The 20,083-nt window shown below is 30.2% G+C and overlaps 1 protein-coding gene across 3 annotated transcripts in view; it reads left to right on the top strand.

The window, feature by feature from the left end:
- Positions 1–2,356: 2,356 nt before the first annotated feature.
- The window catches only part of LOC142334480 (dehydrogenase/reductase SDR family member 11-like), a 75,783-nt gene continuing 58,056 nt past the window's right edge, over positions 2,357–20,083 (top strand). For 2 of the 3 annotated variants that reach the window (XR_012758830.1, XM_075382544.1), the window contains exon 1: positions 2,358–2,610. Coding sequence is in view for 2 of the 3 variants with exons in the window: in XM_075382544.1 (XP_075238659.1) it covers positions 2,479–2,610 (132 nt within the window). In the remaining variant the exon portion in view is untranslated. Of the gene's footprint in view, positions 2,611–20,083 lie in introns of all 3 variants that reach the window. The other variant, XM_075382545.1, reaches the window with a different exon arrangement.

The raw sequence follows: 20,083 nt of genomic DNA, 5'->3' as shown, positions 1-20,083 counted from the left end.
CAAAAATTGTTTCAGACAAAAGTTTTAGGTAGTATTTAGAGGATAAATGACCATTATAAACTACTTTGTTACTGTGCTTATTAAGGTATGATTTTTTGTGTCTTCAAAACCCCATTTCTCCACCCCCTGGGCAATGGCTGGTAATATCAAAAAACTTTACTTAGATAAGTTTCAGGCTCTTATCCAAACAATAGTAGGAACTTTAAATGAATTCGATATTTTATTTAATAAGAAAGTTTTAGCAATATTTTTTTTTTTAAAAAGCTCTCCCATTTCCACTCCTATAGTCCGATTTTGTCCGTTAATGAACTGACTGAGCTTTTGGGTCGAGTTATTTTTGAGGAACAATTTGAAAGTGATTGGCACAAAATTACGGCAGTTATCGTGTCACAAGAAAGTGAAATATTTATATATAAACTTTTGAGCTGACGATGGTTTTGGGGTCTGTGGGATGTGAAACACAAAAATATGTCAAAATATTTTCTGGAACTCGAATCATGGTACCCATTGCAATAGGTAGCTTTCTTATGAAATCTACCTAATATGAAGTTTTATTAAAACAAACCTAAGCAAATTTTATTTAACGGTATTTTTTGAAGTGTTTTAAAAACACTTCATAATACAGTTAGATTTGGTTTGTCATTTCAAAAGTTTATTTTTTAAAATTGGTTTTACATGTAGATAATGCAACACTAGGATGATAGAAACTGATACCAGATATTCTTTAATAAATCACGCTACATGTCACTGAAATAATTTTTTTTAAATATTAGGTAAATAGGATGTTTAACTGTAGTAGATTACTTACTGTTGCTATATGTCATAGCTAATACAAATGGGTTTATCTAAGATCCCATGACTTTGACTGAGAGAGAAAGACATGAATTGAACTGCAGTCAATCTTAAAAAAAAATACTTTATTTAAGGTATGGAAGAAAGGTGATTAGAATACACATACTTGGCAATTTAAATAATCATCATATGATTATGACACATGTCCAAGGCAGATCCCTTACACTATATCATTCTATTTATTCCCAGTAAGACATTAAATATCCTGTTATCTCTCATTTCCTCTTAGAACATCTTTAATTCTAATTTTTTTCATCTTTAATTTTTTTCCCAGTCTCTCTCTTTTTCTGCAACTTCTACTGATTCCTTAATTTGCATTATTTTAATTAATCCTTCTCCTCTCATGATATCCTCCAGCTTGAGGATATCATGCTGCATACCTCCAACATGTGAAAAATTTTCATATGTTTAGCATATGACAAGCCCCATCTTCTTACAATTCCAGCAAAAATTTGGTCATCCCTTACCGTAAGGGTTGGTCATATCAAAAATTGTTTCAGATAAAAGTTTTAGGTAATATTTAGAGGACTAACGACCACTTTAAATGGACTCGATTTTGTGCCTACTAAGGGAGGTATGATTCTCTTTTTTCTTTGAAATCTAATTTTTTCCATCTCCTGGGCCAGTGATGATTGGTGATATCAAAAAACTTTACTTACAAAAGTTTTAGGATTTTATCCAAAACTTCAAACGAATTCGATATTTTAGTTAATAAGAAAGTTATAGCGATATTTTTCTTTTTCGAAAATTCCCCCTATTTCCTTCCCAATGGTCAGATTTTGTCTATTAACAAACTCGACCGAGATTTTAGGACTACTAGTTATTTTTAAGGAAAAATTTGAAAGTGATTGACACAAAATTACGGCAGTTATCGTGTCCACAAGAAAGTGAAGTGTGTATATATATATATATTTATATATATATATATATATATATATATATATATATATATATATATTTATAAACTTTTGAGCTGACGGTGGTTTTGGGATCTGAGGGATGTAAAACGCGAAGATATGTCGAAATTTTCCGGAAGTTGAATCATGATACCTATTATGTTTTTAGGTAGATTTCATAAGAAATCTACCTAAAAACAGAAAACCATACAAAACCAAAAATGAAAATATAATAATTGAAGAAAAGGGATCCAGCTCTTAAGCAGAAACATGTTTTTTATATTTGATAAAAAACTCTGTATGCAAATTTTTTATTAATAAAGGTTGTACGTTTTAAAATATTGTTATTATAATTATTAAGTAATTAATTCATTGCAATTACATTCTGTATAAATGCTGCATTTACTAATTTTTTATTCTAAGAATCCCCTACATACAATTGGAAAATTCGTTACGAAAAAAAAGATACATTTACATTTTAATTTTAGCTGAACTGTGGAGAATGTTTGAACTATGGTTAAACTGATCAATTACTTCGATTAAGATAATGTTTTAGTAATATTCTTTACTTCTAACGACTACTTATTATGTTCACTGACATGGGAGCCGAATCAGTGAAGCGCTCCTTGTGTCATTACGTAGAACTAGACGCAATAATAAAACTTGCTTCATATACATGAACAGCTTTCATTCGTTTTATATCGCAGCTTAACGACTTGTACTGTTTGTAATGGAACGTTGGTGTGGTAAAGTAGCCGTTGTAACTGGTGCTAGTGCTGGAATCGGAGCTAGTATCGTAAAAGCTCTCGCTAAAAACAATCTTCAAGTCGTCGGTTTAGCTAGAAGACAGGAACGAGTACAGGTAATAAAGCTTATAGAAATTAAAATTCAATTACAATTATTGTATATATATTTCGATGTGTTACATGGGTGGTTATTTTTTATCGTTTTTATTCATTTAACATGGAAGTTTGTTGGTTAGTTAAACAGTAGAAATGTTAAACGACTTTACACCTATTTAATTACTGATTTATTTACGATTCAAATGGTGTGGATTTCTCAATAATAATCGTATTAATGAGAAATGTGTTTTGTTTACTTTTATTTTATTACGTAGTTCTTGTAACAGAAAGATTTTGAGTTACATTTAAGAAATGATGGAAAATAAGTTTAGAATAATTACATAATATTGTCGGGAATCAAACCCAGAACCTTTGGTTTAGTAGTTTACAATCCTAACCACTCCATCTTCCGAAGTAAAATATGTGAAAATAAAACTTAAAACTGTTCACTTATTTTGTTTATTATTTATCTTATAGAATCCTAATTTATCCAACAAATATATTAAAATTTATGACGTCATTTTATTAAAAATATTAAGGAATAAAAAATAAGCTATTTTTGAATTCATTTTCATACCCTACAAAATTCGTTTATCATTATGAGAAGCTGTAACTTAGAGTCTACTTGATTCTAGAAAAATAAGTGAATTAATAGTAATCAATAACCTATTAGAATTGTAGATCAAAGATTAATATATTTGTTAATGATGATAATATTAATGGTTAAAAAAGGTACGATCTGTTTAAATTTAAAGGTAATTTAATTTAAATTTCATAAGGATTAACCTACTTTCCATCTTTTTAGTCACGATAAAATAAAGTCAAATACTTTTATTTCTGATGACAGCTTAAATAAGTTAATTACTTTTGAAAAACCATTAAAAAATTAAAAGGAAGAATATCTATTTTTTCTTTATAATATACTAGCAAACCTGGCAATGCTTCCTTATTACTATTTTTCAGTATATATATATATATATATATATATATAGATTAAATGAACATAATGAAAATTTAACAAAATGAATATTACCAAACATCACAAAATTTAACCTTTCCGTTTCTTCCTTTTCCCATTTTAATTTTTATCATATCACCTTATCCTTTCCCCATTTTCTCCGTTGCTTCCCTCGCTTATCTCTCCTTTATTTCCCTTTCCTCTTTCATATTTTATTTTTTATTTTTTCTCTTTTCTCCTATCCATTTCCTTTTCCTGTTTTTCGGTTTTTCCCTTTTTTCTTTTTTCCATTTTCCCATTTTTCCCTTTTACCTTTTTTTAATTTTTTCCTTTTTCCCCGCGCGTAAATCGGTCCAGTAGTTTTTCAGTCTATAGCGGACACACATATCGGAAACATTGAAATGGAATCGTAAAATATTTAGTATAGCCTATGTTGCTTTTACGTCAAACAGATAGCGCTTTTTTTTTTAAAAAAAAACATGTTTTTATCTGTTAGCTAGGTGTAGGTATATAAAAACATGCGCGTATTCGAATGCAATGTTTTGTCAAAATTTCAAAGCAATCGGTGAAGAACTTGTAGAAATTTAAAAATTTGAACAAACGAACATTTACATTTTATATATATATATATATATATTTATACTAGCTGCAGGGCGTGCCGTAGGCACGCCTCCACGACTAGCCCCTCCGGGCGGGTTGCCCTGGCGGGCGGTGTCTCAGAATGGGATTATTAGGATTATTAGGTAACTGATTACCTCTTGAGTAAAAATATTATTTTTCAATGATGAAAATTTATATAACAAAAGTTAAATTAGAAATTTAACTCTAGAAATTGATACTAACAAATCGGGATTTTCCGCTAGTGATCGATAGATTCCGGTGCCTACTTTTTGGTTATAGTTCATTATTTTATGAAGAAAAACAATCACATAAATAAATAAAAAATTTGTAAAAAAGGTTTTAAAACACCACTCTTAAATTAAACGCATTAAAAGGTAAAAAATAATTTTAGGACAGTATCTCAGAATGGATTTGCAACAAGCTTTGATGATGATATGTAGTATTATGTGTAAGTCGTAGTTTCAAATTAAAAATTTGATGCTTTTGCCAATTTTTTCTTATGTTTGTTTGCATCCAACTCTTTAGGCCATTCATTATGCATTAAAAAAATTGACAAAAACAACAAATTTTTAATTTGAAGATATAACTTTCTCATAATCTTACATATTACCATCAAGGCTTGTTCTAAAATCCATTCCGATATACCGCCGTAAAGTTATTTTTTTACATTTTACTGCGTTTAATTCAAGAGTGGTGTTTTAATTTTTTTTTTTACATATTTTTTATAATCTACTTTTTAGTGAATTTAATGTAAGAGTGGTTTTTAAAACGTTATTTACATATTTTTTATTTTCTACTTTTTAGTCTTCATAAGTTTACACTTTACAGCAGCACTAGCGCAAAAATTTCAGCGTATTTAGCGAAAGATCGGATCGATACGTCCTACAGTGGGTGAGTGCAATCAAATCATAGAGCTAAACGATTTAATTTTGGGATACCGACATCCGGTCAATCAAGAGTGTACCCAATGCGTTAAACAATTATCGGTTTACCTTTTGATACATACGCCGTTTGATTCGTGAAAATCGGACGAGCGGTTGCCGAGATATTGTGGTGGCACCCTATCGCACCCCCTCCCAAATTTGCGAGCGGCGCCCCGGGGACAATTGAAAATATTATCATCCAACGGGTACCACTGAGAGCGAATGGGTTATCGTAAACGGGAGTTGAAAAGATTTTTCAGAACGCTAGGATCGATCGTTTTTGATTCGGTTAAAAAGTACTAAATTTTCTCCTTCGATATATATCGAATATATTTAATGAATCGGGATTTTGCGTTAGTGATCGGTACGTTCCGGTGCTAAGCTAAGGGGGACGCATACAAAGACACGCATAAATATGCAGTTTGGTAGGGTAGGATATTCTGTAATAACAGAAGTACAATCTCTAATCGCATTGTGTTAGGAAAATGCAAATTATACGTCGTTAAATTTGAAGGAAAATCTATAACATGCAGATAACTTAAAAATGTTGGATCATTTACTTTCACGGTTATTCTGTATCGTCACTTGGTAAATAATATTATAATTGTATGAAAAAATGAATAAAGAAATACAAATTTTAAATTACGAAGTATAAAATCAGCTGGAATTATGTACGTAAATGTTGTTGCCAACTTCTATAATTTATTTTCTTTAAGTAAATCATCATTTTAAGTTTAAGTTTTTCAGGGGCATAACGTCGAATTAGGTTAAAAAATTTAAAAATACCCTAATCTATATTTTTTAAAAATACGGTGATGAAGTTAAATAAAACAGATAGAAAAGTGACTGGAGGCTCCCTCGATGTTTTATTGTAATAATTGCACAAGTTATTTACTTCAGGATCATTAGCAAAGATCTAGGAAGATAAGTTTTGAAGAGAAAGTTAAATAGGTAATTTATTTTGAAAGAATCTATTTTAACTATAGATGCTATCAAGATTATGAATACATATTAATTTGCTTAAATTCGTTACGATTGAATTACAGGCTGTTGAAGAAAAAAGGCAATACTAATAAACGTCGTCTGAAATTAGTTAAATAAATTGACTCTTGAAAATAGTGTGTGTGGATTCTCAAATGTATTTATGCTTAAGTACATTATAAATTAAAATTATATTTATTGTAAGATATCTTATCTGTATTAAAAAAAAGAATATGCATGCAACTTACAAGTATGCGTACGTTATGTGACAAACTGATCACTTCATCTAAAGGTTATAGAAGATAAGCCTGTATACCAGTTTGTATTTACTCCAACCGAATATTTTATTTCTGATGAGGGCAGACGTAAACTTTTTCCAGCAGAGTGCAGGGTATCCCGACTTCAGTTAGTTTAATTCTTATTGCTCTCACAAAGAATACTACTGTTCCGAATCGCGCCTAATATCGTATTCGTTGAATATCTTTATTTTTCTTCTTCCTTTTCCTGTTTAGCCTCCGGAACCACCGTAAGATACGTAAGACGATGAATGAGGATGATATGTATCGCTATAAATGAAGTGTAATTTTGTATAGTCTCAGGTTGAAAATTCCTCAGATGTGTGATTAATTTAAACCCAACCACCAAAGAACACCGGTATCCACGATCTAGTATTTAAAGCCGTATAAAAGTAATTACCTTTACTAGGTTTATATATGCTTCTGGATGTTATAAAATCATCAGAGGACGCGAAATATTTTAGTTAGTGATATAGATAAATTATGCTATTACTGGGATCTATTTATTATTTTGAAAAAAACAACAAAATCTGATGTTTCTCTAAGGAATGGTATAGACTTCAATTAGACATTTATTTTCTATCCCTTTTTAATTTTGTAAGAATTAGTAAACAAGGAATGAAATTTTATTGCGTTTGTAATTAAATTTTCGTCGGTTTGTTGAATTGCTTTTGTATTTTCTCGTCAATAGTCTTCTACTGGAATTACTTTACAAGTTTTTTTGAACTGTAATGTTATAGATTCTAGTTTATCGAATTCATTATCCGTGAAAAAAAAAATCATTTAAATATTTTAGTTAATCCGTTTCAATAAAACTATTTTCTTTAGTTTTGGATTTGAATTAGTAGTAATGACTACGGAAAAATAGGTGCATGCCTAAATGGATTATATATAGCTAATCTTTGTCTTTAGATCTCTAATGACCGTAATCTGCGCTCTTAAAAGGATGGTAGGGAATTAGGAACTTACAATAGTGACTAAATCCCTACAGAATAATTGGGTATCTGTTTACAATCGATACAACGTCCATAGTGCGACTAAATGAATGAATTAGTTGTACATATTGTTCAGTTTCATGTCCTCCTTATTAATGATAAATAAACTATCTCTTTTCTTCTTACTTATGTAAAGGATATAAATTTGTTATTCTAGTTGTGTTCAACAACTGTTTTATATTGTATATTTTTTCTTTCTAATAGTATTGTTAGTCTAAATGAATGAGTATAAAATGTAACTAAAAATGTAAAGCTAAATATAAATACATTAATTATAATACTCTTAAACATTAATATTGTACATGTACACCATTTTAAAGTTAAAAATGTGAGATAATTTACTAATGATAATAATATTTTAATAAGTGAAAATGTATCTAATTGTGTTATAAATTGAATGTAAATAAAATATATATTGGTCAGACTAACAAGGACTTTATTTAAAGATATTAATGCTCCAGCAGCATGTTCTGAATAATTAAAGGTGCACTTAGGCACAATTATTCGAACAAGATATACCCTAATCTACGTATTTCTAAGAATCACCTCAAGCTGAATAAAAGTATTACCAGTATATAATACAATATATTGTAATAAATACTTTTACATACACAGTAAGGCTAATAAATTACAATTTATCAAACTTCAAAAAACAGAAGCAGCTGTCTGATTCGACAAAATGTATACCGGGTGGTATTTAAGTATGGAAACAGTTTTATACTGCATATCTGAAATATTTGGAGCCAGAAAGAAAGGGGGTTCTACATTGTTAAATAAAATCTGCATTATATTGGGATTTTAATTTTTTGATCACATCTTGGATCCGCCATATTGAATCAAACTTAAGTTTTTTTTTTAATAAGACGTTATGACACATGATTAAATGAAATTTACAAGAAAAACAATGTTGAACTCCATTTTTCTGTTAATCCCTTCGTTATCGAGTTATAAGCATTCAAATTTGCAATGACGGAAAAATCGTGGTAATAAAACGCGCTGCATGAACAATTTTATTGCATTTTACATCGATAATGCATACAATAACGAACTTTAAACAGTACTATATTATTGATAATAATAAAAACCAATAACTAATAATTAAAACAACAGATTAAACAGCTATATTGACTGATATTATTTTATAAATAAAAACTATGTTGCAGTGTTAATATCAGATGATATTTGTTAGTAATTGTAAATGAAACAAATCAGCTGGAAATATTTAATTAAAATATGTATTACAAATTTAATTGAGTCTGTTAATTTACAATAAAATGTTACAACTAAATAGATGAATGACTTTCACCAAAAAATAAATTTGAACCACTAGGCCTACAAGTTATTAGGTAGATTTGATAAGAAATTTACCTATTGTAATTGATACCATGATTCAACTTCTGGAAAATTTCAACATATCTTCCCGTTTCACTCCTCCCAGACCCCAAAACCACCGTCCGTTAAACAGTTTATATATATATATATATATATATATAAATTCAGGGTAGATATATATATATATATATATATATATATATATATATATATATATATATCTACGAGGTCTGTAAATAAAGTAATGAGACAGGTCCAGAAAAACTTTATTACACATAGGTTTTTATTATACATACGTATTTATATATACGAATGAATATAGAATATAGATTTGAAGAAGTGACTGTAGAGGATTCACAGTTTGGTAAACAGCTAGTACTTTGGAAAAAATATATACCCACTACTATAAAATATATCTCCCAAAAAGAAATTATGAGACGGTATAAAATGAAATGATACAGGATATGAATGGGAGTGGGGAGATAATTATTTATTAAGGAGATAAAGATCTGGGTGGAAGAGAGCAGTGAAATTAGTTGAGTATATATAAAAAGAATCTAGCTGATCCAATCCACAAGAAAGTGAAATATACACGAGATCTGTAAATAAAATAATGAGACTAGTTTTTTTTGGCAGCCAATGTGGTAACACTATAAAGTTACCAGGAAAAATATGGTTGAAAAGCTGATTTATATTAGGTATTAATGTTTTTAGTCTACTGTGGCCACGAGAGACGTAAACAAACTTTTCGTTAAACGAGTTTTTCTTGTGCGTTACAAAAATGAGTATAATAATTATGAGCCACGTTTTGCAATCTATATTTGTGTTGAACTCAGTGAGAATGCCACTGAATGTGGGATTCTATAGGCCACTGTGTAAAGTGAGGGATTTTTATTTGTATTTGATCGTAATCAGCTGACCCGGCTGTAGTTTGCAGAAATAGTTATTTGTTGTAAATACTTTTATTTTAGTTAATAACTAAAAATATAATTATTTGTAACATTGTAGTACTATTATTTGTTGAAGTCTGTTTTTATTTTTATTTTTTATAAATTATTATATAAAACCTTCTCATTTTGTATTGTGCGAGCGTTCAGAGACTAAGGGTGTCGAGTCGTTCGGTTTTTTTTTTGTACTTTTCCTAAAATTATCATCGTATGGTTAAAATTTATATTGAACCATTTCGGAAGTATACTTTTTCAATTAAAAAAAAAATTATCAAAATCGCTTTACTAACATCGGAGATATTGCATAACATACAAAAAAAATTGTCGAATTGATAACCTCCTTTTTTGAAGTCGGTTAAAAATTTGGTGTATTCGTAGTAGTTTATATGTACAGGTTATCATAAAAGAATGGTGCGGTTTTGAACATGGTTTAAATTAAAACAGAATTACTTACAGTTTATGTTTTTTATTTTTCAAATTTGTCGTCTCAAACATTTTTTTACATAATTAATAAATTTCAATATATGCGCCCTTAGTCGCTCGACAAATGTCTAAACGATACTCAACTTCTCTCCAAACATTAGTTAACATTTCTTCGTTAATGATTGTCATTGCGTCATTAATCCTGTTTTTTAAGTGGTTTAGGTCGCGAATTTTTTGTGTATAAACAACGCTTTTGAAGTACCCCTCACAAGAAAAAATCGCAAGGTGTCAGGTCTGGACTCCTTGGAGGCCAAAGTATGGTTCCTTGCCGGCCTATCCATCGATTTCCAAATTTTTCGTAAAAAAGCGTCCGTGACCAATGCATTGAAGTGCGGGGGAGAGCACCATCTTGTTGGAAATGAAGTTGATGAATGTTTTCGAATTCATCCAGCTGAGGAAAGCAATAATCGGTTAACATGTCAAGATACACAACTCCATTAATTGTTTTTTCAGCAAAGAAGAAAGGCCCTATTACACGATTTTTCATCACACCACACCAAACATTAACTTTAGGCGAATCGCGTTGTTTCTCAATAATTGCGTATGGGTTTTCAGAGCTCCATATTCATGAATTGTATCTGTTAACTCATCCATTCACATGGAATGTAGCTTCGTCTGTAAAAATTATATCATCTAAAAATGATTCGTTTTCACTTATTCTGTCCAACATTTCAACAGCGAAATTGTAACGTTTTACACCATCATCGGGTTTCAATTCCTGCAGTATCTGTATTTTATAAGCGTGTAATTTCAGTCTTTTATGTAAAACTTTGTGAACTGTTGATTTTGGAATACCTAATTCGACGCTTCGACGGGGGATGCACTTCCCAGGACTTCTAATTGCCGGCAATTAGAAGTCCTGGGAAATCTAATTAGTTCAACCGTTTCGTCTGGTACACTTGGTCTGCCGGTTGATTTCTGTTTCTTAACTGATCCAGTTTCTTTGAGTTGTTTGTACAATCTCAATTCCCCCCCGAGGGGAGAAGATCCCTGCCTCGTAGCGTGTCAGGTCGCTACACCACCCCACCCCCTTCGTTCCTTGCCAGCAGTGGCTTTAACGGAGGAAATTGTTCGTACCAGCGTGTTATGTTATTTTTGTGTGGTGGATCTCTTCCGAATTCACGTCGAAACGCACGTTGAACTAAATATACGGATTTTAATTCAGCCATCAATAAAACACACTTTGCTTTGTCTTTATCCGAGAACATAGTAAATCACTAAACTCACCGTAACAACAATACAAGAACTGACGTGGTTACAACTGCTGATAAACAAACCTTTGGGTTGGAGGCTTTCAAGGATACCAACATAACACCTAGAAATTTCCCTACAATCTTCCTATGAATTACTGAATCGCACCATTCTTATATGATAACTCTGTATTTCATAACCCAAAGAAATACTACGGATATAACATATTTTACTACAAACAGTCGTAAATCAAGTTTATGTAGCCTGGATTTTTCACTGATGGAATTGGCAAACTTATCATTTTTTTATGAAAAATATATTCAGTTAAACAATAGAAAAATAATTGAGTATATTTATGATCAGAAAATAATTATTTTTTCATGTTCTTTTTTAGTATATCTTTTCCCTTTTTTTAAAAAAAACAAAAGTTGTTTATTACTTGCCGCTCATTCTTGTACGTTGTAACATATTGTTGTAACGTTATTGAACTTAATATTTTTCAATGTTACAGTAAGAAAATGCCATTATTACATTTTTTACTTAAGGCTGTTTGATTGTCAGTTACAACAGCTGGAAAAAATTATTAAGTTTAAGCATTCTTTATACGAAGGATGTAGTAATAAATATGATAAAATATTGATGTATCGTCCTTATTACTAATGTATACTGTCTCTTAGTGATTTCTACAACTAATTCAAGTGAATGAATAATGGTAATTATTAATTTAAATCAAGTAGCGTACATACATATTTTTGTAAGATTAATTAATTTTGTAAGATTATAAATAAAAATGTAAATGATCGTTTGTTCAAAATCTTAAATCTCCGAAAGTTCTTCACCGATTGCTTTGAAATTTTGACACAATGTAGCATTCAAATACACGCATGTTTTTATATACCTACTATTTATATACCTAAGAGAAACGAGGGAAGGAAAGGAAAAGTAGGAGAAAGGGGAAAATGAGAACTGAAAAAAGGAAATGGGGAAAGAGAATATGGGGAAAAGGAAAATGGGAAAATGATAATGATGAAAGGTGAAAAAGGGAATAAGGAAAAAAGGGAAAAGTTAAATTTTGTGAAGTTCCGTAATGTTCATTTTGTTATAGTTTTATCAAACTTTCAGTCGTGTTCATTTAATCTAAATATACTCAAATCTAGCAACAGCGAAGCATTGCCGGGTCTGCTAGTAGTTTATATGTAATATTAATATATTCTACGATTTACTTTAATCAGAATTTTGTGGTAATATGTTACCACTGTAACATATTACCACAACATATACTATCGTTGACTTTTGTTCACTTTTATTGTTAAAAAAATCCGTAAAACAAATTAATATATTATTTGTTAGTAAATAATTTTATTTTTACGTAGCCTAGCCTAAAAACATTAAAACCACGTTTGGGTTAAAAAAGAAAATAAATAAAATCCAAAGAAAGACTACACCTATAATAATATTGTTATTTTTAATTCTTCGAAAGCTAACTCATCGGTTACACTTTTAACACAACACATTTCAATACTTTTTTTATTATCCAATGCAATTCACCTCTATTACGAGTATATTTGCATACTGAAAAATTAGCTGTATTGGGTTAACTCGTCATCACAAATCTGTTATTTCAGTGTTGATTTTCAAAGTCGAAGGTTCTGAAGTACAAATCTTATAAACGTTAGTTGCTTTGATACAGATTTGAATACTAGACAGTGAATACTGGTGTACTCTGGTGGTTGGGATTTAATTAACCACACATCTCAGGAGTGGTCAGCCTAAATCTGTATAAAACTAAACCTCATTTACATGTCCTATATATCATCCTCATTTCCTTGGGCCATCGGGGAATTGTACTCTATATAAACGGACTGAAACGTACGCATTAGGAAAATAAATGCATAATTATTCAATATTATCAAATATTTATTTGGTAAAGTAATATGCTTTAAGAGAAATCTACTGATTTAACAGCATATTCTAAAAAAAACCTAAAGAAATGCGTATTTTATGTTAAAACTGAATATTACCCGAATAAGATTTTTCATTTCAAGTAGATGTCATTAATTTAAAAACAAAAAAAAAACTATGTCGATGTGGAAAAGAATGTAAAAATACTACTATTTTTTTATATGAACAAAAACCATTAATAATAAAAAAAATTATGATCTTTCACAGATATATTTAAAAGATAATTTTTCATCTTCAGTAATTTTTGCTGTATAAAGTTTTATAGCTCATAAATTTCGTTGAAATTTTGAATAAAAACGATTACTCATATTTTTCAGATAACATAGTAGTCAAGAAGACCATTATACTATTAATATAATGATAAATAATGATAAGTGAAATAAATGATATTTAATGCTTACAAAGAGTTCTAAAAAAAAATACGATAACTACTAGAAACTTCCAGAATAAAGTTTAGGAGATATGAACAATCGACCGTATAAATTTGATAACTCATTCTCAAGAGCATCTTTATAGAGTAGGACACAAGATAACCGCTTATTGTTCCGGTATATTATTTCATGAAATTTATATTTTTAATTTTTGCCAGTATTTAAAATCAGTATTAAAAACTTTAGGATATTATTGGTTTTTTATTATAATTACTATCATCTATTTTCTTTTAAAGATAACTAAAATCAATTAGTGTTGAAAAAAAAAATACTGAAAAATATAAATCATTTATAAGTGTTGCAGTTCTGTAATAGTTTAAATTATTTACCAACTTTTCGAAGAAAAATACGGAATTATTTTCGGCCACAAGATGGGATTGGAGGGTGAAACTGAATTTTCTTTACGTTTTGAGGTATGAGAAGTGTATATATATATATATATATATATATATTATATACACACGAGCGTAATCAATTATTATCAGCAATGTAGTTATAAATTATATTGCAATACAAATAGGAAACTTACCTGTATCATTTTTCAACATAGTCCCCTTGCATTTCAACGCACTTGGTCCATCGTTGCACAAGCTTCCTGATGTTCTCATAAAAGAAGGTTTTCGGTTGAGCTGCGAGCCAGGAATGCACCGCTTCTTTCACTGATTAGTCCGAGGTAAATCGACTGCCCCTTAATGCCCCCTTTGAATGGACCAAACAAGTGGTAGTCAGAAGGGCCAAAATCAGGACTATACGGAGGATGAGCCAGTACTTCAAAGTTGAGTTTCTGGAGCGTTTCAGCAGTGTAAGCTGCAGTATGGGGACGGGAATTGTCGTGCAACAACATAACACCTTTCGACAGTGTCCTCGGCGTTTGCTTCGAATTGCATGCTTCAGCTTGACAGTAAGCATCTCAATATAACGCGCACTGTTTATTGTCGTGCCCCTTTTCTCATAATGTTCCAGTACTGAGCCTTATGAGTCCCAAAAAAACTGTAAGCATCAGTTTTCCTGCGGACGGTTGGGTCTTGAACATTTTTTGCAGGGCGAAATTGGATGTTTCCATTCCATAATCTGCAGTTTTCTCTCCGGCTCGTAATGATGGATCCGTTTCGTCACCAGTGATGATTCTGTCTAAGAAGATGTCCCGTTCGTTACCATAGCGATCCAAATATGGATGCACGCTTGGCAGATGTCCAAGCGCGTTTTTTTATGCGACTGTGTGAGTTGTTTTTGGACCTATCTCGCACAGACTTTAAGAAACCCAAGTCTGTTGTGGATGATTTCGTAGGCAGAACCGTGACTAATTTGCAGACGATGTGCCACTTCATCGATAGTTACTCGTCTGTCTAAGAAATTCATGTCACGTGCACGCTCAATGTTTTCCTTATTTGTAGGGGTAAACGGTCGTCCGGCTCCTTCGTCGTGTGTAACACTTGTGTGACCGTTTTTGAATTTTTCAATCCATTTGTAGACATTCCGTTGCGGCAACACACTGTTCCCGTACAGCACAAAAAGTCTTCGATAAATTTCGACCCCTGATATATCTTCCAACCACAAAAAACGGATCACTGAATGTTGCTCTTCTTTGGTGCAAACAGAAAGCGAAGCAGCCATGGTTAACGGCAGGATAGCGATAATGGAACTAACCTAGCAGCATCAAACCTGCACAGACATAACAACAATTAAACCATGCATCATGCGTCATCTACGCATCACGACAGTACTACCAACATAAACAAAAATATAACTAAATTTTGGATAATAATTTACTTAACTTCGTATATATATATATATATATAATTTTATACATAAGCATATATATATATATATATATATATATATATATATATATATATGCTTATGTATAAAATTTGTGGTTCGAAAATCTCCAAAACTACTACATCAATTTAATTGGAAGTTGGTTTCAGTGTAGTAGTGTATCTGAAGTTGTGCTTGTAAAAATTTGATGAACATTGGTTGAGTCATTCTTCAGTTACGTTCAATTTAACATCGATAACATAACTTCTATAACAACGTAATATCAATTTGAGGTTTTTTTGACTCTGTCGTGATGTATTTCTCATATGCGCGTATGCAGTGAATCACAGTGAATGAGTGAGTTGAAACTTGATGTTTGTTTGTAATGGTTTACTCATTAATCGAACGTAATGTTGTACTCTGAAAATCAACTCTTTTCTAACTGTGAAATAGTTAGCTATTTCAGCTGCTTTTCCATAATATATTACTCGTAATTTATTTCTAAATAAAGTCATTTATGAAAGTAAATTGGATTATTTCATCTCTTTTATCATTTAGATTGTAATATGGCCATGTAATCTGAGTTTAGCTGTTAAGTTTAATACTTAACGTGTCCTTAAATCAAGAGCAATCTAAATGTTACAAACTTTATACCATTATGAAACTAAAAAAAAAAAAAGTTGTATAGTTATCTTCAATAGATTCTTTCAATACCTCATCGCTGAAAGAAGCAATAGAAGATATTTTAACAGAATAAAGATTCAATGAAAACCACTAGTTAAATAGAAGAGTGATACTGACATCAAATTTCTTAAAATGATTAATGAAAATATTTGAATCAATTGTTATAAGACAAAACAAAATTCTCTAAAATTTATTGTATTGCTCGTTCTAAGAATAAAAATAAATTTATGGAGTATCATTATAACTTAAATATAGTTGAATTATTGAATCTGTACAGTTTTAAATTATATTAACATTCGTTTGCATATAATATAATAATAATGAATAATAATGTATAATAATCATAGACCTCGGGTATATATTAAGTTGTTTTATCAACAATATTTTTCTTGTAACCGGTAATTAAACGGCTATTGTATAACTTAATTAAACAATAGTCTTTACGAGTAAATCAGGTAATATAAACTGTTTACTTATTGTACCTTAAAATCATATAGATTTAGGATTTCTTTAGAATTTTATTCGTGAGTCCTTATGACGTGTAGCTGTATTCAATGGAGAGCATCTCATTCCAATGAATTTTTAAGTGTACATCAGGTAACATATAACACTTACTAGTATTTGTGTTAAAACGTCAGTATAAGATTTAGTTCCATCGTTGAGTCGTTGTCCCTTGGAGTTATTTCTTCTTGATGGTTTGACCTATTTGCATTAATATTTTCAAGCATCTGTCTTCTAGATTAGAGGAATTCTATGAAATCTCTAAAAGTGGTAAACCTTTGATTTAAAAGTTTCTCCTCCCATAATCTGAAGGTATTATAATCTAACTTTGATGTTAACAACAATAAATTCATATGTATTGGTTGGATTTTGCATTGCTTCAAGAGCATTAACATATGAAGATACTTCGATAATAAATTTGGATAAATTATCCAAAGATTCTTCTTTTATTGACTTTAGTTTTAGAAAACGATTTGCATTATGAGATACAATTAAATACTTATTGTCAAATCGACTTTTTAATAGATCTAGTGGAATTATATAATTTTCATTCGTGATTGGTAAATTTTTAATAATAGTTAAGCCTTCGTCGTTCAAGGAAGAATGTAGGTAATGTAGTTTTTGTAAATTACTTAAATCATTTCTATTATGTATTAAATCACTAAATAAATTATAATAATATTGCCGATCAAGAACATAACCTCTGAAAAATGGTAAATTATTTGGTTGTAGTTTTGTTTATTTAGTTGCTGTAATTACTTCTTGATCAAATCCCGTTTGCTTGATATTATTATCTCAAACATTGCAACTTACATTCAATACTGCATAAATCGTCTTCAACTTTTACACGGTCTAAACAAATATCCTCAACTCCTTTCATTTCAAGTTGCGTTTGAATAGAGGCATATTTGCCTCAAGAAGGTTTCTTAGTTTAATTCGTAAGACATGACTATCAATTGAAGAGACATTATATTTTTAAATGAATGTACCTATTCTTGTTATAGAGGATTTAATTTATCTTCTCAATCTTATTAATTGTTTTTATTCAATTATAATTAAAAATTTTAAATATAAAATATGAATTAAATAAGAAATAATTAAATGATATTACTTAATGATAATGAAGAAATAAGTAGTTAGCTGTTGAGTAGTTGGAAAATTTAATAAATCCTTATTTGGTTAATTATAAATTAACATATTGAAGGTTTGTGAAATATAACCTGAATTGTCTTTGAATTGAAAAATTCCACAATAAACCAAACCTGATCCGTGACAAGGAAGACAAAATAAAATTACTAAAATATAATACAATAAAATGCGACATACAAAAATATTATATTAGAATACTTCATAGATGCTTAGATACATATATTATCACGAAATATATATATAATATACTTTAGCGAACTCAAGATTAGGTATGATCGCGAGACGATCTTACCGATCTGTTACACGCTCTTGAGAACCAATTTTAGATGTGGGAACCCCGTTTAGCCGCCTAGCGGTCGGTTGAAGTACTAACTAATTTGTTTAATTTGTGTTGGCTGGACCGACTTCAAAAATAGTTATTTGTTGTAAATACTTTTATTTTAGTTAATAAATAAAAATAGAATTATTTTTAACATTTTAGTACTATAATTTCTGAAGTCGGTTTTTATTTCTATTTTTATAAATTATTTTATAGTTTTATCAAATTATATTTTATTACATTGAATGTTAAGGTTTGTATTCCAAACATAATGGCACTTTCTTCGTTCAAATCAGTTGATAAACACCTGAGATATAGCTAAAAGTGTTAACGGGGTCGGAAATATTGTGCAGCGTGTTAATTTTATGCTTAACCGTTGCAACGTTTGCTGACGATACTGAAATTCTTGCTGTCCGTGAAAGTCCATCTTCTGCATCTCATTATATTCAAGATTATCTCACTCTTCTCGAATCCTGGTTTACAAGTTAAAAAATAAAGATAAATGAAACTTCGAAAGAAAAACTGCCCAACTGTTTCTATATTTAATATTCCAATTCCAACTTCTCAAGAATGTAAATATTTAGGTTTTCATCTTGACCGGCGCCTTACTTCGGTAAACATATCAAATCTAAGCGAATACAGTTGGACCTAAAGTTTAAAAAGATGTACTGGCTAATAGGACACAGATCTCGGCTCTCAGTAGAAAATAAATTATTGATTTATAAATCCATCTTGAAACCAATTTGAACTTATCGGCTTGAATTGTGAGGTAAGGAAAGCAATTCCAATAATGGCATACTTGAACGTTATCAGCCAAAAACACTATAAGAAATGTTAAACATAGCTTGGTATGTAAGCAGTAACCTCATATATAATGATTTTAAGTTGCGAACCATTCGTCAGGAAATCTCTCTGGTCAGCCTACGGTATCAAAATCGTTTGGATCTGCACCCGAATTATTTGACGGTCAATTTATTGGATAGCACGATGAGTGATTATTGAAGATTGCTGAGAAACAATATTCTTGGTTTGTCTTATCCTTTCAAATAGGCGACATTATTGTCTGGCTGTTCTATTTCATTTCGTTGTTATCGTTAAATCACCAACTGCTGGGTCTGTGACTAGTTAACGTTAGTTTAAAAAAAGATCTTATTTTTCAATTGTCTTGCTGAATATATTGTAAAGTTGCTGTGTCGTTATAGTAATAATATAAAAAGTATTGTTCAGATGTTCCTGAATACTGAACTATTCAAGATATTAAAATTAAAAAAAATCTTATAAACCATTAGGCAAGAAATCTCTTTATTTTTCCTGTTTAGCCTCCGGTATTTACCTTTCAGATAATACTTCAGAGGATGATATGTATGAGTGTAAATGAAGTGTAGCCTTGTACAGTCTCAGTTATACCATTCCTGAGATGTGTGATTAATTGAAACCCAACCACCAAAGAACACCGTTATCCACGATCTAGTATTCAAATCCGTGTTAAAATAACTGGCTTTAGTAGGACTTGAATGCTGGAACTCTCGAATTCCAAATCAGCTGATTTGGGAAGAGGCAAGAAATCTCTGTGATCAATCAACGATGTCAAAATCGTTTCGATCGGCATCCAAATTATATGACAGTCAATTTATTGAATAACACTACCAGTGATTTTTCAGGATTAATGAGAAACAATATCGAAGATTTAATATATCGATTCAATTAAGTGGTTTTATAAACCAGCTTTACGAAGTCATCTTCAATTTCATTTCTTTTCGTTGTTAACTTTTCAGTTTCAAATCACTGGATCTGTAGCTTCTTAATGTTCATTCCAAATTTAGCTTCTTATTTAATTATTGTTCAAATTTAATGAACAGATTGTAAAGTTACTGTAACGTTATAATAAAAAAATAATAATAATAAAATTAATGAAGGTATTGTTAAACTGGGTCCGAAAAATTATGCCTGTTTCCACTTCCT

The sequence above is a fragment of the Lycorma delicatula genome, chromosome 1 (genome assembly GCF_047948215.1).
Source record: "Lycorma delicatula isolate Av1 chromosome 1, ASM4794821v1, whole genome shotgun sequence".
Lineage (NCBI taxonomy): Eukaryota > Metazoa > Arthropoda > Insecta > Hemiptera > Fulgoridae > Lycorma > Lycorma delicatula.
Note: the sequence above shows the minus strand (reverse complement) of the source record. Positions and strands in the feature narration are given on the sequence as shown.